The 19,805-nt window shown below is 43.8% G+C and overlaps 1 protein-coding gene across 2 annotated transcripts in view; it reads left to right on the top strand.

Annotated features, from left to right (window-relative positions):
- LOC110528476 (plexin-A1) overlaps positions 1-19,805 on the top strand; it is a 417,662-nt gene that overhangs the window by 318,269 nt on the left and 79,588 nt on the right. For both annotated transcript variants that reach the window (XM_021610568.3, XM_036984053.2), the window contains exon 13: positions 16,705-16,856. In XM_021610568.3, coding sequence (XP_021466243.2) covers positions 16,705-16,856 — 152 coding nt within the window. The remainder of the gene's footprint in view (positions 1-16,704; positions 16,857-19,805) is intronic.

Here is a 19,805-nt window from a genome sequence, read left to right as displayed (position 1 = left end):
GATTTCCCAAGCTTTAAACATCCCAAGGAGCACTGTGCAAGTGATAATATTGAAATGGAAGGAGTATCAGACCACTGCAAATCTACCAAGACCTGGCCGTCCCTCTAAACCTTCAGCTCATACAAGGAGAAGACTGATCAGAGATGCAGCCAAGAGGCCCATGATCACTCTGGATGAACTGCAGAGATCTACAGCTGAGGTGGGAGACTCTGTCCATAGGACAACAATCAGTCGTATATTGCACAAATCTGGCCTTTATGGAAGAGTGGCAAGAAGAAAGCCATTTCTTAAAGATATCCATAAAAAGTGTTGTTTAAAGTTTGCCACAAGCCACCTGGGAGACACAACAAACATGTGGAAGAAGGTGCTCTGGTCAGATGAAACCAAAATTGAACTTTTTGGCAACAATGCAAAACGTTATGTTTGGCGTAAAAGCAACACAGCGGAACACACCATCCCCACTGTCAAACATGGTGGTGGCAGCATCATGGTTTGGGCCTGCTTTTCTTCAGCAGGGACAGGGAAGATGGTTAAAATTGATGGGAAGATGGATGGAGCCAAATACAGGACCATTCTGGAAGAAAACCTGATGGAGTCTGCAAAAGACCTGAGACTGGGACGGAGATTTGTCTTCCAACAAGACAATGATCCAACACATAAAGCAAAATCTACAATGGAATGGTTCAAAAATAAACATATCCAGGTGTTAGAATGGCCAAGTCAAAGTCCAGACCTGAATCCAATCGAGAATCTGTGGAAAGAACTGAAAACTGCTGTTCACAAATGCTCTCCATCCAACCTCACTGAGCTCGAGCTGTTTTGCAAGGAGGAATGGGAAAAAATGTCAGTCTCTCGATGTGCAAAACTGATAGAGACATACCCAGCGACTTACAGCTGTAATCGCAGCAAAATGTGGCGCTACAAAGTATTAACTTAAGGGGGCTGAATAATTTTGCACGCCCAATTTTTCAGTTTTTGATTTGTTAAAAAAGTTTGAAATATCCAATAAATGTCGTTCAACTTCATGATTGTGTCCCACTTGTTGTTGATTCTTCACAAAAAAATACAGTTTTATATCTTTATGTTTGAAGCCTGAAATGTGGCAAAAGGTCGCAAAGTTCAAGGGGGCCGAATACTTTCGCAAGGCACTGTATATCCATAAAAATTATGCCAGCTGATTCATGATTTCGACTGGCTGAGAAACGCTGCCTGCCTGTCTTGTCCTGACTCGTTCATTACTATGGGACAGCTGGAGATCGAATTTGAGTATTGAAATAATGTTGCAAATGTCGGAGAGACAGACAGCAAGGTTTATACAAATCTCCTCTGTTGAAAACAACTAAAATGTTAATCTAAATAAATGTGAGAATGTCTAGATGCTTTTATAGTGGAGATCAAGTTTATAACTTGCCTGATTGGGCTGATGAGACAGTAGATTGTCCAGTCAGATGAAACAGAGAAAATAGGCATTTTAACGTCATAGATTTAGCCAGTGGTAGAATAGACACCGGCTGGAATGCGCTTTTAACCAGTGTTCAGGATTAGACCCACCTGTTGTATATTTGTTCATATCCTTTGCTAGTTAGTGAGTTATTAGTCCAGTTAAATCATTTGTAGTCAGCAATGGGGGAGTGATTGCTTCCTACAAGAGAACAAAACATGTACATTTCTAGACATCTTTGAAAGACAAGTCAACCAAATGTATTTATATCAGCAGATGTTACAAAGTGCTATACAGAAACCCAGTCTAAAACCCCAAACAGCAAGCAATGTGGATGTAGAAGCACAGTGGCTAGGAAAAACTCCCTAGAAATGCAAGGAACCTAGGAAAAAATCTAGAGGAACCAGGCTCTGAAGGGTGGCCAATCCTCTTCTGGCTGTGCCGGGTGGAGATTATAAGAGTACATTGTCATTTAAGGCCAGATTGTTCTTCAAGATGTTCAAATGTTCATAGATGAGCAGCAGGGTCAAATAGTAATCACAGTGGTTGTAGAGGGTGCAACAGGTCAGTACCTCAGGAGTAAATGTCAGTTGGTTTTTAATAGCCGAGCATTCAGAGGTCGAGACAGCAGGTGTGGTAGAGTGTGAGAGAGAGAGAGTGAGTCGAAAACAGCAGGTCCGGGACAAGGTTGCACGTCCAGTGAACAGGTCAGGGTTCCCTAGTCACAGGCAGAACAGTTGAAACTGGAGCAGCAGCACGACCAGGTGGACTGGGGACAGCCAGTAGTCATCAGGCCAGGTAGTCCTGAGGCATCGTCAAAGAGCTCAGGTCCTCCGGGAGGGGAAGGGGAGAGAGAATTAGAGGGAGCATACTTAAATTCACTCAGGACACCAGATAAGACCGGAGAAATACTCCAGATATAACAGACTGACCCTAGCCACCTGGCACATAGACTATTTCAGCATAGATACTGGAGACTGAGACTGGTGGGTCGGGGGACACTATGGTCCCATCCGACGATACCCCCGGACAGGGCCAACAAGGCAGGATATAACCCCACCCACTTTGCCAAAGCACAGCCTCCACACCCCTAGAGAGATACAGACTACCCGCTTACTACCCTTAGACAAGACTGAGTATAGCCCACGAAGATCTCCTCCACCTCACAAGCCAGAGGGGGTGCAAAACCAGACAGGAAGATCACGTCTGTGACTCAACCCACTCAAGTGACACACCCCTCCTAGGGACGGCATGGAAGAGCGCTAGTAAGCCAGTGACTCAGCCCCTGTAATAGGGTCAGAGGCAAAGAATCCCAGAGAGGGGAGCTGGCCAGGCAGAGACAGCAAGGGCAGTTTGTCACTCCAAGTCAGGTAAATCGTTTTGTTTTGTTTTTGTCTTAAAGGGGCATAGTTTTGTTTTGAGGTTGGCTTGAATAAGCTAAGTAGCCAATTGGCAGAGGATAGCATAATTTGTCTAATTCTCTGTCATAATGGTATGGGAATAGCAATGCATTTTAATAAAGTGGTTTCTTGCATCAAACAACCCAACAACATTTTCAGTCACCTCCTTGTCTGATGGACAAGTGGATAAACAGGTTAATGTCAAGCCCTGCATGTTTTTTTTGTCTCATGGAATGTAGGCCTACATTGAACACCACACATTGGCTGCTACTGTAGGCTGATTGATAGAACCGCAATTTCCATGGTAAAATGTTAAGAGATCAATTTCCTCCATTGTTTTTGGTGGTGGGCCACTCTGGTTGGCTTACATAATGATCAAATAGCAACAGAGCCTAGTTGACCACTGTCTGAAACTGTAACTTAAAGCGGTTACAGCCTCAGTGTTCACAGTAACACACACTGGAAGTTGCACAGAACTGAAACAATGTTCAGGTTTGAGCTCAGTAGACCAGAAATGTCAGCTTTTATTTCAGCTCATGAAACATGGGGTCAACACTTTACATGTTGGTTTCTATTTTTGTTCAGTGTACCCAAGTGTTTCCTTTATTCTGTCAGTTACCTGGTGTTTTTTTCCATCTCTCTCTCTCTCTCTCTCTCTCTCTCTCTCTCTCTCTCTCTCTCTGTCCCTTTCTCTCTCTCTCTCTCTCTCTCTCTCTGTCCCTTTCTCGCTCTCTCTCTTTCTAATCCTTTTCTCCCTCCTTCTAATTGTCACTGAGATGGAGAATATACAGTTTTTCATTTCAGTTTTCTACTACCTCCTTACTGAAATGTGTGAGCTAGTTCACTGTGGGGGGTGATGGATCACGTCTCCTTTGCATTTAACTTCATTTCCTGTTTGACACAAGCCTCCTCCGTTTCTGAATGCTTAATGGAGATATTGGAATAATTGTGGCACTGGCACACAGATAGATCTGCTAGTTAATGCTCCCTCACTCACTCATGCTGCACTTATCTCTTTGAAACAAGCGCACAAAGGCAATTGGGGTGTGTGTGTGTGTGTGGGTTGGAGGGGTGTGTGTGTGTGTGTGTGTGTGGGTTGGAGGGAAGTATATATGTGTGTTTGTGTGTGGGTTGGAGGGAAGTATATGTGTCTGTGTGTGTGTGGGGATCTAAGGAGTAGGGCTAAAGCTTGGCCTGAGGGCAAGATGTTGGTGGCACAAACAGAACACGGTGAAAAAGCAGACATACAGTATAAGAGCTTAAAATATAGAGGTGGAAGAAAAGAGGGTTTGGAAAGCAAGAAACCAAGTGAAAAGAGAGATGGAGGAATGGGAGTGTCTTAACAGTGAGACACAAGGGCAAAAACAAATTAGCATCCATCTAATGCTATCACAATGTTGCCTCAACGTTGCTACAGCATTGCCATATTATTTTCCTCTGACATTAACATTACGGGAACATTGGACAGTGGACATATTACAAACTGAAAACCTCTCATCTTTCCTTGAAACGATCAGTCTGGGTTGTTCCCTTTTGGGTAGTGTAACATTTCACATTTGAACATTCTTTCATAGAAAGCACTTGTTCAACTTAAAAAGAATAAAAGCATGTTTTCCCATCTCAACAGATTCAATTCAAAACGGTCTATAGTAAGTACCATTACGTAACCGGGTTGACCGTATCAGTAAATCCCCATGTGGCACGAGGAATGGGAGCTTCTTGTGTGCAACAGGGAGTGGCAATTAAATGCAAGTTTCAGACTTTTTCAACATTTTTATTTTTGCTTGTCAATCTATGGGTTGGTGTGTTTTGCTCGACCTGTTCAGTTTTCCACCAGAAAATGACAGAGTAGAACCGGCTCACCTGCTTTTACACTATGATTTTACTGTTAGATGTTCAATGTTTCTTTTGAAACAAATATTTAAAAAGGAATATTTTCACCATATTAAAACGTGGGTTCATTTTACAAAACACGGTTGACTTTAAAATGAGGGACATGTTTTTTCTTTCTTTTTTTTTACCTTAAAATGAGTCACTAATTGATGAATGAAATAATAATCTCAAAAAATGACTTTGTCAAAGTAACAATATAACTAGGGCTTTATATGATGATGAAAACATGCTGACATTTTTGGGGTTAAGTGGGTTAAAGTCTTCCAAGAAGTCACAGAGTGGCAGGGATTCAAGGCATGGAGATTGAGAGGCATTTCATGCTATTTCTCCCTGTAAACTCTGTTCACTTGGATACATTACAGTACTGAGCAGTAGGGTACCACATTGTTAGCCTGTAATAATGCTAGTTCTACGCTAAGTGCACTAGCCGCTGTGTGGCCCTTTATTACCTTCCGGATTAACCCTTCATTTCATTGGGACGACTGGGATTGAGAAGCATTTCATTCTATTTCTCCCTGCAAACTTGCCCAGTTTGACATTGTGCAATATTGAGCAGCATTGTTAGCCTGTCCAAGTGAGACAACGCTGTCCTAATATGGACACCGTAATCCTGTAATATTTCATTAGAGTCAGGATCTCTCTCTGTCTCTCTCACTTTGTCTTTCTCTGTCTTTCTCTGTCTCTCTCGCGCTCTGTCTTTCTCTCTCGCTCTCTGTGTGTGTGTGTGTGTGTGTGTGTGTGTGTGTTTCTCCCATAATGGGAAGTGATGTTTCCACTCTGTACATTTTTTAGGGTTTGTATCCGACATCATTCGCTAGATTAACTCATTTTACATTCCCAAACTTATCCCCCAAAAAACAACACACACACAGACAGACAGATAGACACAGACAGACGGGCGGACAGACAGAAAGACGGACAGACCCTTTGTGTGTGTCAGGGTTGGGGTTAATCCCACAAATGCAATTCTAATTCAATTCCCTCAAATCAAATGTATTTATATAGCCCTTCTTACATCAGCTGATATCTCAAAGTTCTGTACAGAAACCCAGCCTAAAACCCCTAAACATTAAGCAATGCAGGTGTAGAAGCACGTGGCTAGGGAAAACTGCCTAGAAAGGCCGGAACCTTGGAGGAAACCTAGGGAGGAACCAGGCTATGAAGGGTGGCCAGTCCTCTTCTGGCTGTGCCGGGTGGAGATTATAACAGAACATGGCCAAGATGTTTAAACAATAATAATCACAGTAGTTGTCGAGGGTGCAACAGGTCAGCACCTCAGGCGTAAATGTCAATTGGCTTTTCATAGCCGATCATTCAGAGTATCTCTACCGCACCTGCTGTCTCTAGAGAGTTGAAAACAGCAGATCTGGGACAGGTAGCACGTCCGGTGAACAGGTCAGGGTTCCACAGCCGCAGGCAGAACAGTTGAAACTGGAGCAGCAGCACGGACAGGTAGACTGGGGACAGCAAGTAGTCATCATACCAGGTAGTCCTGAGGCATGGTCCTAGGGCTCAGGTCCTCCAAGAGAGAGAAAGAAAAATAAAGAGAGAATTAGAGAGAGCATACTTAAATTCACACAGGACACCCGGTAAATTCCTCTCCCTGTAAATTCCATTGAATTCAATTTCCAGGTCAGTCTTTGAATTCAAAGATGATTAAATTCCTCTCAATTCAAATGTTAGGTAAATTCCAAGAATTATATTACCATTATTATCACCAACATTTCCACTTTTGATTTCAATCCTCTCAGGCTGATCATATCACAGGTTGAAATGATTCAACACATCCTGCAGTCAATATTTTTGAACTTAAAGCATACATTTCATTAACTGGGAAATTTGCAAATATTGAATTCCAATCCAAACAGTCTAATTCCAATTCCATAACTTAAAGGTTGTTGAAATTCTAATTGAATTCAATTGAAATTCTCCACTTCATGAGTCATATGGACCCCAACCCCTGTGTCTGTGTTCTTTCTCCGTTGTAAAAGGCTATTGATTTCCTTGCTATGCCCTCCCCTATGTATTGTTAAGCTGCAAAATGGTCTATTTCTGGAAATGGTGGCTTAAGCACTCTATTTCTCCGTCTCTCTCTCCTCACCTCTCTCGCTCTCTCTCTCTCGCTCTTATATATATATCTATATATATATATATAGTCCTTTCATAGTGCATCGACCTAGCTACAGCGAAGCACAACATCACCCAGGTTACAGTACAGACTACACCACCCATGTTACAGTACTGACTACACCACCCATGTTACAGTACTGACTACACCACCCATGTTACAGTACTGACCACACCACCCATGTTGCAGTACTGACTACACCACCCGTGTTACAGCACTGACTACTCCACCCAGGTTACAGCACTGACTACTCAACCCAGGTTACAGCACTGACTACTCCACCCAGGTTACAGCACTGACTACTCCACCCAGGTTACAGCACTGACTGCTCCACCCAGGTTACGGCACTGACTACTCCACCCAGGTTACATCACTGACCACACCACCCAGGTTACACTACTGACTACTCCACCCAGGTTCCAGCACTGACTACTCCAACCAGGTTACACTACTGACTACTCCACCCAGGTTACAGCACTGACTACTCCACCCAGGTTACAGTACTGACTGACTACACCACCCAGGTTACAGTACTGACTGACTACACCACCCAGATTACAGTACTGACTGACTACACCACCCAGGTTACAGTACTGACCATACCACCCATGTTACAGTACTGACTACACCACCCATGTTACAGTACTGACCACACCACCCATGTTGCAGTACTGACTACACCACCCATGTTACATCACTGACTACTCAACCCAGGTTACAGCACTGACTACTCCAACCAGGTTACACTACTGACTACTCCACCCAGGTTACAGCACTGACTACTCCACCCAGGTTACAGCACTGACTAATCCACCCAGGTTACAGCACTGACTACTCCACCCAGGTTACAGCACTGACTACTCCACCCAGGTTACAGCACTGACTACTCCACCCAGGTTACAGCACTGACTACTCCACCCAGGTTACAGCACTGACTACTCCACCCACGTTACAGCACCGACTACTCCACCCAGGTTACAGCACCGACTACTCCACCCAGGTTACAGCACTGACTACACCACCCAGGTTACAGCACTGACTAAACCACCCAGGTTACAGTACTGACCACACCACCCATGTTACAGCACTGACCACACCACCCAGGTTACAGCACTGACCCCACCACCCAGGTTAGAGCACTGACCCCACCACCCAGGTTAGAGCACTGGTCCTACCACCCAGGTTAGAGCACTGACTACACCACCCAGGTTACAGCACTGACCACACCACCCAGGTTACAGTACTGACTGACTACACCACCCAGGTTACAGTACTGACTGACTACACCACCCAGGTTACAGTACTGACTGACTACACCACCCAGGTTACAGTACTGACCACACCACCCATGTTACAGTACTGACTACACCACCCATGTTACAGTACTGACCACACCACCCATGTTGCAGTACTGACTACACCACCCATGTTACATCACTGACTACACCACCCATGTTACAGTACTGACTACACCACCCATTTTACAGTACTGACTACACCACCCATGTTACAGTACTGACTTACCACCCATGTTACAGTACTGACTACACCACCCATGTTACATTACTGATCACACCACCCATGTTACAGTACTGACCACACCACCCATGTTATAGCACTGACCACATCACCCATGGTATAGTACTGACCGCACCACACCACACCACACATGTTACAGCACTGACTACTCCACCCAGGTTACAGCACTGACTACTCCACCCACGTTACAGCATTGACTACTCCACCCAGGTTACAGCACTGACTACTCCACCCAGGTTACAGCACTGACTACTCCACCCAGGTTACAGCACTGACTACACCACCCAGGTTACAGCACTGACTAAACCACCCAGGTTACAGTACTGACCACACCACCCATGTTACAGCACTGACTACACCACCCAGGTTAGAGCACTGACCACACCACCCAGGTTACAGCACTGACCACACCACCCAGGTTAGAGCACTGACCCCACCACCCAGGTTAGAGCACTGACCCCACCACCCAGGTTACAGCACTGACCTGACCACCCAGGTTACAGCACTGACAACACCACCCAGGCTACACTACTGAACACACCACCCGTGTTACAGCACTGAAAAACAATTACCAGTGTGACAAAGGACCTCCATCTTGCATTTTGATATTAACGACAACATTATTCCTTTTTTTCTATTCAAGCATGCAATTGCAGAGTAGCAGCAGTGTTACAAGCAGCAGTGTTACAAACTGAACATTCTTCAGTTGACCTTAGCTTGTGTTTCTCAGTGAATTGTTTTCGACCATGATTAGTTTGCAACACTCCACTGTTATATAGACTCTGTAGGCTTGTTTCCAGAATATTTCATCTCTGTCTGATATTGCAATTAATGTCTAGTTCTTTTGACCAAATCCATCATGTTCTTCTTACTTTTCAAGTAGATCCCATCGTATTACTTCATGTAAAATATGCATTATGTATGCCAGGTATGAATTCATACATAAATTCATATGACTGAATATGTCCAACTCTTTAGACTCAATGGCTCAAATGCTTTTATATGACCATATCTTATGACTTCATTGTCCCACTGTTATGACTAGATATATTCTAATTCACATGACACACACACACACACACCTTCTTCTTCGTCTGCAAACGTAACTCAGAGGTCATTTCACCCCCCTCTATCCCCCTCTCCAGCTCTGAATATATTCTCTCTCCATTGTAGATGTTCCCTTTCATTTTGATGATAAGACCCTCGACCAGCTCCACTGTGTTCATCTTAGATTCAGCTCTCTCCTCTCAGAGTCTTTCTTACCAGATGCTATCTCCAGACCAGACCCACTGCACACAGTGACAACAATAGGCCCCACATAAAGAGCATGGCACAGTCAAAATGCACTCTCTCCTTTTCTTTCTTTTTCTTTCTCTCTCTTCTCTGTTTTCTCCTCTTTTTCTGCCTCTGTATTGCTCTTTCTGTCTCTCTTACTCTCTGCCCCCTCTCTGTAGATAGATAAGTAATGTGTGACGAATAAGCGTAGTGTTTTGCATGGTCTTTTTGTCTTCATCTTTTTCTGCTTTGTACATTTGCTAATACACGTGACCCATACCCACTTATTTGATAATACACTTGACCCATACCAATGTTATTTGATAATACACTTGACCCATACCAATGTTATTTGATAATACACGTGACACATAGCCACGTTATTTGTTAATACACGTGAAGCATACCCAGGTTATTTGATAATACACGTGACCCATACCCAGGTTATTCGATAATACACGTTTTTATACCACTGTGTTTTTATACCACTATACTATTTTAAAACACTGTGCCACTAAAAACAAGTCCCCTGAAACTGTTAGTGTGTTATTTCTAGCCTCTATCATTCATGAGTTCTGTTCTACAAAGTACATGTAGATGGACTTCACTACAGAGTAGATTGATGTAGAGAGGGGGAGAGAGGGAGACGGAGGGCGGGAGACGGAGGGCGGGAGACAGAGGGCGGGAGACGAAGCAGGAGGGCGGGAGACGAAGCAGGAGGGTGGGAGGAAGAGAGTGACGGCAGAAGGGAGATGGACAGAGAGCCCTGAATTCTGATTGGCTGAAAGCCATGGTATGTCAGACAGTATATCACGGATATGACCAAACATTTTGTTTTTCTGCTCTAATTATGTTGGTAACCAGTTTATAATAGCAATAAGGCTCCTCAGGGGGTTGTGATATATGGCCAGTATACCACGGCTTAGGGCTGTGTCCTAGCACGCCGAGTTGCATCGTGCGTATTCCTGGTCGTAATTTGATTTGCATCAGATCAGCCCTTAGCTGTGGTATATTGGTCATATACCACACCACCTCTGACCTTATTGCTTAAATAAGTCACCATGGGCCTTGCACCAATGAGAGAAGTTACACTTTGTCTCCTGCCGATGCTTTGAACTTTGGCACAAATGGTGTGAGAGCAACTCTGAAACACTGGTGCAGGTGTTCATTGGTGAGCTTGGTAAGGTATGTAGTTTTAATACTGTTAATTGTGGAGATGGCTAATTCACAGCTAATTCAGAGTGCCTTTGGAAAGTATTCAGACCCCTTTACCTTTTCCACATTTTGTTACGTTACAGCCTTATTCTAAAATATATTAAATTGTTTGTTTTTCCCTCATCAATCTACACACAATACCCTATAATGACAAAGCAAAAACAGGTTTTTAGAAGTTTTTGCTAATAAAAATGTTTAAATAATGGAAATATCACATTTACATAAGTATTCAGACCCTTTACTCAGTACTTTGTTGAAGCACCTTTGGCACCGATTACAGCATCGAGTCTTCTTGGGTATGACGCTACAAGCTTGGCACACCTGTATTTGGGGAGTTTCTCTCAAGCTCTGTTAGGTTGGATGGGAGCGATGCTGCACAGCTATTTGCAGGTCTCTCTAGAGATGTTCGATCGGGTTCCGGGCTCTGGCTGGGTGACTCAAGGACAGTCAGAGACTTGTCCCGAAGTCACTCCTGGATTGTCTTGGCTGTGTGCTTAGGGCCGTTGTCCTTTTGAAAGGTAAACCTTTGCCCCAGTCTGAGGTCCTGAGCTCTCTGGAACAGGTTTTCATCAAGGATCTCTCTGTACTTTTCTCCGTTCATCTTTCCCTTAATCCTAGTCTCCCAGTCCCTGCTGCTGAAAAACATCTCCACAGCATGATGCTGCCACCACCACCAGGGATGGTGCCAGGTTTCCCCAGACATTCTGGCATTCTTGGCATTCTGGCCAAATAATTTCATCAGTTTCATCAGACCAGAAAATCTTTAAGTGCCTTTTGGCAAACTTCAAGCGGGCTGTCATGTGCCTTCCATTTAAGAATGATGGAGGTCACTGTGTTCTTGGGGATCTTCATTGCTGCAGAATTTTTTTGGTACCCTTCCCCAGACCTGTGCCTCGACACAATCCTGTCTCGGAGCTCTACGGTCAATTTTCTTTGACCTCATGGCTTGTTTTTTTTTTCTCTGACATGCACTGTCAACTGTGGGACCTTATGAATACAGGTGTGCGCAATTTACAAATCATGTCCAAATTATTGAATTTACCTCTGTTTACTCTTCTTAAGGATAATCAATGGAAACAGGATCCACCTGAGCTATATTTTGAGTCTCGTAGCAAAGGGTCTGAATAATTACGTAAGTAAGGTGTTATTGGTTTTTATTTAATATATTTGCAATAATTTCAAAAAACGTATGTTCGCTTTGTCATTATGGTGTATTGTGTGGAGATTGCTGAGTAAAACGTTTTAAATAATACATGTTAGAATAAGGCTGTAATGTAACAAAATGTGGAAAAAGGCAAGGGGACTGAATGCTTTATGTTGAGCCAAACATGGTCTGGATGTATAGCGCCAGTGTCTTGGGAACAGGGACATCAGCTGCAGCACCATCTTTCCCCGGAAAGTGAAAGGGTCGCAATCACCTGCTTGCTCCTTCAAAGTCACATGTTCTTGCTGCTCAATCAACTACATTTGCAGTGATGTAACATCTACCCATCTGAAGATCTGTTTTGCTTCTTCTGACAACTTTGTCACATTTGTGACCAAGGTGGGGTTCTGGATGAGCAGCAGCAGTTCTCTTCCAACAGTGAAGTCATCAAAGCGAGCCTTGAAGTTATCCATCAGCTTCTGGATGAAATCAACATGGTTTGGGAACATCTTTGTCTCCCTGCGTTTACACCAGAAGATTGGGGAACAAGTTCTCCCTGCGTTTACACCAGAAGATTGGGGAACAAGTTCTCCCTGCGTTTACACCAGAAGATTGGGGAAGTGGACAAGTTCTCCCTGGAGATCATTCTTGAAAAGCTAACATTTCTGTTGGAAAGCCCAGACTGCTGTTATCATATCACACACTGTGTTGTCCCGTCCCTGCAGCTAAACATTCAGTTGATTAAGGTGTGATGCAATGTCTGTAAAAAATGCAACTGTTTCCCTTTTCTCCTCATCTTCCAAAAACTCAGAAAACTGAGTTGCCTTGTCACTCTTTTGCTCTGATACGAAAGCTTTGATTTCCTCCTGAATGGCCCAAAAGCGTTCCAAAGCCACCTGACATTGTAGGGGGTTATCAAAACTGGCATTGGCCTCTGTCAGAATGCTCAGAATGCTGACCTCATAATACTTTTTTCCCAGACTGGCACACAGGACAGACTGGTGGATGATGCAGTGATATGATGTCAGGTCAGGGGGGTCGTCTTTCAAACGTGCAACCAGTCCCCTCCCTCTTCCTGTCATGGCTGGAGCTCCATCTGTGGTGATGGAGACCTCTGACTTCAGATCTCTCCCCCTGTCTGTCAGCATCCCTTTGATGACCTCATGGATATCTTTTCCCCGTGTGCCTGCTTCTAGATTTGTAAAGACCAATAGCTCCTCACATATAGATTTTCCTACTGTATTATTGATTGTATGTTTGTTTATTCCATGTGTAACTCTGTGTTGTTGTATGTGTCGAACTGCTTTGCTTTACCTTGGCCAGGTCGCAAATGAGAACTTGTTCTCAACTTGCCTACCTGGTTAAATAAAGGTGAAATAAATAAAAACACAATTCCTTTTTTGTTTTGTTAGACACCAGAAGCTGTGCATTATCAGTGTTCTCTGTTGATTCATGAAGTTACATTTATTTTATTTTACCATTATTTAACTAGGCAAGTCAGTTAAGAACATTCTTATTTTCAATGACGGCCTAGGAACATTGGGTTAGCTGTCTAGTTCAGGGGCAGAACGACGGATTTGACCTTGTCAGCTCGGGGATTCGATCTTGCAACCTTTCGGTTACTAGTCCAACGCTCTAACCACTAGGCGACCTATTATCTTCAGCTAATTTTCCAGTTGTCCTCATTGCTGTGGAATCTGACAGTGGGATCTGGTTGATGATTTCCCTGAGTTCATCTTTTTGTTTACTTTCAAGCAAAGTGTCGGAAATTTCACACATACATCCTTTAACCATCTCAGCGTCTTTAAATGTTTTTTTTTGTGTGTGTTTTCCCAAACCCAAGCTTTCCTCAATGAACAGTCCATTGCACATTGTTGGGTTGTCAGAGAATTGACAAGGACTTTTTTCAGCTTCAAGTTCCTTGGCGTCCACATCACCAACAAACTAATATGGTCCAAGCACACCAAGACAGTCATGAAGAGGGCACGACAAAACCTACTCCCCCTCAAAAGAGTGAAAAGATTTGGCATGGGTCCTCAGATCCTCAAAAGGTTTTACAGCTGCACCATCGAACATACTGACGGGTTGCACCACTGCCTGATTTGGCAACTGCTCGGCCTCCGACCGCAAGGCACTACAGAGTGTAGTGCGTACCCCCCAGTACATCACTGGGGCCAAGCTTCCTGCCATCCAGGACCTCTATTCCAGGTGGTGTCAGAGGAAGGCCCTAAACATTGGCAGACTCCAGCCACCCTAGTCATAGACTGTTCTCTCTGCTACCGCATGGCAAGCGATACCGGAGCGCTGCTACTCCGTTATTATCTATGCATAATCGCTTTAGTAACTCTAACTACATGTACATATTACCTCAATTACCTCGACACCAGTGCCCCCGCACATTCACATTGACCATGTACATGTACCGGTACCCCCTGTATAGCCCCGCTATTGTTATTTACTGCTGCTCTTTAATTATTTGTTATTCTTATCTCTTACTTTTTTTGGGGGGGGGGGGTTCTTAAAACTGCGTTGTTGGTTAAGAGCTTGTAAGTAAGCATTTCACTGTAAGGTTGTATTCGGCGCATGTGACAAATAAAATTGTATTTGACTTTGGTGGAACTCTCATATTGGGATTTGAGTTGGTTTATCTATCACCTCCGTGTTCAGAGGATACGTCTGATCAAATGTACTATGCCTGGTGTCATCATGGCGCTTAACATTGGCACTTTTCACAAGAGCTACTGACTCGCTGCATGTCAGGCACATTGGCTTTGTGCTAGTTGTGGGGAGAATGAATCAATACCGTTTGTCTATACTGTCCAATGTCTTTGAATATACGGTTTTCAGAGTCAACGTTTATTCTTTTTTTAAGAAGCCATATTAACAAAGATACTGGCAACTTAGCACCTGTCTGTGATAACAGTTGAACCGCTGTCAAATCTTTCTGCCTGCTTGTCCCAAGGTTCCACAGAGGATATTTGGATTGACACGATTGGGTGAGATGGGACCTCTTGTATTTGCATATAACCACGCAAATGGATTAAACAGGGCACTAGTAGAGGTGGGCGTTGCTTTGAGAGAGCGTGATAAAAAGAGGTTGCTGAGTTAGAGACCGCTGTGCCAGGTAGATTTTTTTAAAAACTGTCTAAAAAATAATTTGACTTTTATATGACAAAATGTGATGTTGTCCAGTCCAGATTGACCCTTCTCTGAGTTTGGAATTGGCCCGCCAGTTGAATTTGGCTGCTTTATTCTAATAATGTTAGTGTGACCTGCTGTGCTCCAATACGGGGAGGTGTGTGTGTGTGTGTGCGTGCACACATGCATGTGTAAAGGTCTGTCTGTCTCCATGCATGCCTATGTGGATTGAGAGAGCGAAGGACACGAATGCTTGTGAGAGTGCTCACCTCATGTGTGTGTACACACACACACACACACCGACTTTGTCTCGCCGGGGGTCAAAATGTCACCTCAGCGACCAGCAGTTGTAGAGGGGGTGAGCGAATAACAGTGAATAACCAGGGTGGGTGGGTCAGACAAATGGATGTTACCCTCAGCATTAATCTAATTAACGCCGGTCTTAATCATGCTAGATGAATGATATAGACGGGGCCATTGTCTGTACAGGTCCAGATAAATAGCCCTCTGATTAGTACAGTGCAGCTGTGGGCAGCCATTACCGTGAGCACCTCTAAAGCACCCTCAGGATCATTCACTAAAGAAAATGGGTCATAACCTGAACTCCTAATAGCATTTAGCAGATGAATAGTGAGACTTGAAAGACTGGTCAGCTGGTGTTTTGATAAAGGGGCTGTTTGGGTGGAGGTGTGTATTAACAAATCTGTGTTGAAAATCACTGCTAAAAGTAAAGCTCATTTGTGGGAGCTGCGAACGGTGTGTGAACATGACCAACATAAACATGCACCTGTGGCAATATGTTGGATGGGCGAGTTCACGACTGGAAATGAACCTTTTGAATCCAATATCAAGATCTGTCTCTGTTAAATGTCAATGCAATGGTGCTTTTTTGGCATGGCATTCATACACACGTATTGTCAAAACCAGACTGAATGGTGCAGGGACCTAGGTTTGAGTCCTATAATGATAATAGTACTAGCTTATAACAGTAATAGACATAGACTGTTCTCTCTGCTTTCGCACGGTAAGCAGTACAGGTGCATCAAGCCTGACACCAACAGGCTCCTGAACAGCTTCTAACAGAATGGCTATCTGAGTTGACCCTTGTATTTTATTTATATTTATAGTCTTTATGCACACTCACAGGACTCTACACACTGCACACTGACACGCCAACACACTCACAACATGCGCACCCATTTATACTGACTCGACACACACGCACTCACATACAATCATCATATACGCTGTAGCCACTCTATTTATCATGCATCATGATGCCTAGTCACCTTAGCCCAACACATGTCTACCTACATCACTCCAGTATCTCTGCACGTTGTAAATATGGTATTGGAACTGACTTTGTATATAGCTTGTTCTTCTTATCTTTATTTATTGTGTGCTTTTGTTCTGCCTTATTTTTAGTGGTTACTGCATTGTTGGATTTGGAGTTTGCAATAAATTCATTTCACTGTATTTGTGCGGGTGAAATTAAAACTAGAAACTCAGGTCTGTCCTCACTCCTCTCCAGTTGTCTCCAGAGACGGGTCCCAGACAGGGTGGAACCATGCTGACCATCACGGGGGAGAACCTGGGTCTGCAGTTCAAGGACATCCAGACGGGGGTCCGCATCGGCAAGGTGGCCTGCACCCCCGTGGAGGCAGAGTACATCAGCGCTGAACAGTCAGTGACTATTAGTCTCTTTGTACTCCTTCCTCTGTTTTGATGCCTTATTCCATCTCTGTATCTCTCTCTCGGTATGCATGTCTCCCCTCCCTCCAACTGTTAGCCCTATTTTCTATCTACTCATCTCACTTTCTTCTCTTTCATCTCTTTGTCTCAGTCCACAAATGCCCTAGTCTCTTACTTCCTGGCATCCTAGATTACTTGTCTGGCTCACTAAGAGATACAGATCATGCACAAACACCTTTTCAACCGTATTCAAATCACGCTGACGTCATAAACTCTCACTGACTCATGGTGAGAGTGTATGATGCTTATATGAAGGACCTTAGTGTTTAGAAGCGTAAATGACTTTGGAAAGCTGCATTTCCCCAAGCACCACAAGGTCCGTCAACAAACAAAAACACTTTGCATCACTGTCATCGGTACTGACAAATATCCTACAATCATAAAAGTGGATGGATATTTCTGATTTGCTTTATATCTGTACTTAAACATATTTGGACCCTACTGTATGTGAAGATAGTTGTTTCAAGGATACTTGTGTTTGTTTCAACCCTGCTGTCACCTCCAAACGTGAGGGGCTAACGCTTGACCCCCGTCTTTTCGGTTACAAGTAGGGCACGTTGCCATGATGGCAAACACTTGGCAGCAGTGGTCCACACTCTAAACCAGTCAGGCTGATTTAAAGACATTTTCCCCATATGGAGCGACTCGGAAGTGACTGCTCGTGTCATCTCTGTGAACTTGTCAGAGCCGTAACGGAGGAGGCAGGTTACGGCAATGAGCACAAAGGTTAGGGTTAACTGGCTGTGCAGTGTGGCGATTGGAGAAGGTCGCCACGGATTCAGGTCTGGTCAAGCTCAGCCCACACGCTCTCACAAAGGAGTAGATGCGCAAACACACGTGCAAACACACATGTCCTCCGACAGTAAGTTGTGTGCATACAGCACATGCAAATAGAGTATACACACATAATAATACATAATAGTACATCGTCAGATTATTTTCTCACACTCGCATACATTATATCATTCTGTCTCTCACTCTGTTATTTGGTTCCAATTTGTCTACCTGATATTCCTCTTATCATCACTGTGATGATGCCAGTGAAAATGGCTCCATTTACACAATCATCTCCTAAAAACTCTCCTCACTCTAATCGTTGTCCCTGCCTGCGTGAGACCAAACAAATAATTGCATCGGAACGCGGACGTCATCGCCACGGCGATGGAGAGCGGTTGCCGTGGCCACCTACAGCGAGGACAAAAGCAACGGAGTTAATAACTCATCGCAGGCGGATAAAGAGAGGGAGGGAGTGAGGGGGGGGACAGTAGAGAGATGGGAAGGATACGAGCTTGTTCAATTAATCACCCCCCTCTCACTTAAATCCAGCTCTTTTTTCTCCTTCTCTCTCTCCCTGTCTCCTTTTATGTGGCTAATTAACAGTCCAGAGTGCCTCAGGAGGGTAAAACATGAGGGCTCTGTGTGCGTGTGTGTTTGTGTGTGTATGCATGCATGCATCCGTGTATGTGTGTGCTCAATCCTCTGTGTGTGTGGTGTGTCCGTGCTGATTACACACATGCTAGCACATGTCTGACTCTTGTCCTCTGCCTGAATCATTTCTAAAATGAATTTTCATTTGGCAAGCCACCGCCCAAGGCCAAACACAAGGCTTATGGGGTTATAATCTCCTCTAAAACACTCATAGAGACTAGAGGTTGAATGATTAATCGGAATGGTCGATTAATTAGGGCCGAATTCAAGTTTTCATAACAATCGGAAATCGGTATTTGTAACGACCTGCCTCTCTCTCATTGCACTCCACAAGGAGACTGCCTGTTATGAGAATGCAGTAAGCCAAGGTAAGTTGCTAGCTAACATTAAACTTATCTTATAAAAAACAATCAATCATAATCACTAGTTAACTACACATGGTTGATGATATTACTAGATATTATCTAGCGTGTCCTGCGTTGCATATAATCTGACTGAGCGTACAAGCATACAAGTATCTTAAGTATCTGACCTAGCAGTGGTAGGCAGACGCAGGCGCTTAAACATTCATTCAAACAGCACTTTCGTGCATTTTGTCAGCAGCTCTTCATTGTGCGTCAAGCACTGCGCTGTTTATGACTTCAAGCCTATCAACTCCCGAGATGAGGCTGGTGTAACCGGAGTGAAATGGCTAGCTAGTTAGCGCTCACTAATAGCGTTTCAGACGTCACTCGCTCTGAGCCTTGGAGTGGTTGTTCCCTTTGCTCTGCATGGGTAACGCTGCTTCGATGGTGGCTGTTGTCGTTGTCGCTGGTTCTGGCCCAGGGAGGAGCGAGGAGAGGGACGGAAGCTATACAGTTACACTGGCAATACTAAAGTGCCTATAAGAACATCCAATAGTCAAAGGTTAATGAAATACAAATGGTATAGAGGGAAATAGTCCTATAATTCCTATAATAACTACAACCTAAAACTTCTTACCTGGGAATATTGAAGACTCATGTTAAAAGGAACCACCAGCTCTCATGTTCTGAGCGAGGAACTGAAACGTTAGCTTTCTTACATAGCACATATTGCACTTTTACTTTCTTCTCCAACACTTTGTTTTTGCCTTATTTAAACCAAATTGACTTGAGGCTAAATTGATTTTATTGATGTATTATATTAAGTTAAAATAAGTGTTCATTCAGTATTGTTGTAATTGTTATTATTACAAATAAAAAATATTTAAAAAATGGCTGATTAATCGTATCAGCTTTTTTTGGTCCTCCAATATCGGTATCGGCGTTGAAAAATCATAATCGGTCGACCTCTAATAGAGACACATTGAACCTCTCTCCTATCGTACCTCTCTAGGAACCAGTGGTTGTCATCATCACACACAGCATGGCTATGGATATGTGCAGGGCTATTGCCACGTTCTATGGCTTGGTAACCCTTGGACTAATGCTA

Source organism: Oncorhynchus mykiss, chromosome 7 (assembly GCF_057628025.1).
Source record: "Oncorhynchus mykiss isolate SJ-2025 chromosome 7, ASM5762802v1, whole genome shotgun sequence".
In the NCBI taxonomy this organism is placed as follows: domain Eukaryota; kingdom Metazoa; phylum Chordata; class Actinopteri; order Salmoniformes; family Salmonidae; genus Oncorhynchus; species Oncorhynchus mykiss.
Note: the sequence above shows the minus strand (reverse complement) of the source record. Positions and strands in the feature narration are given on the sequence as shown.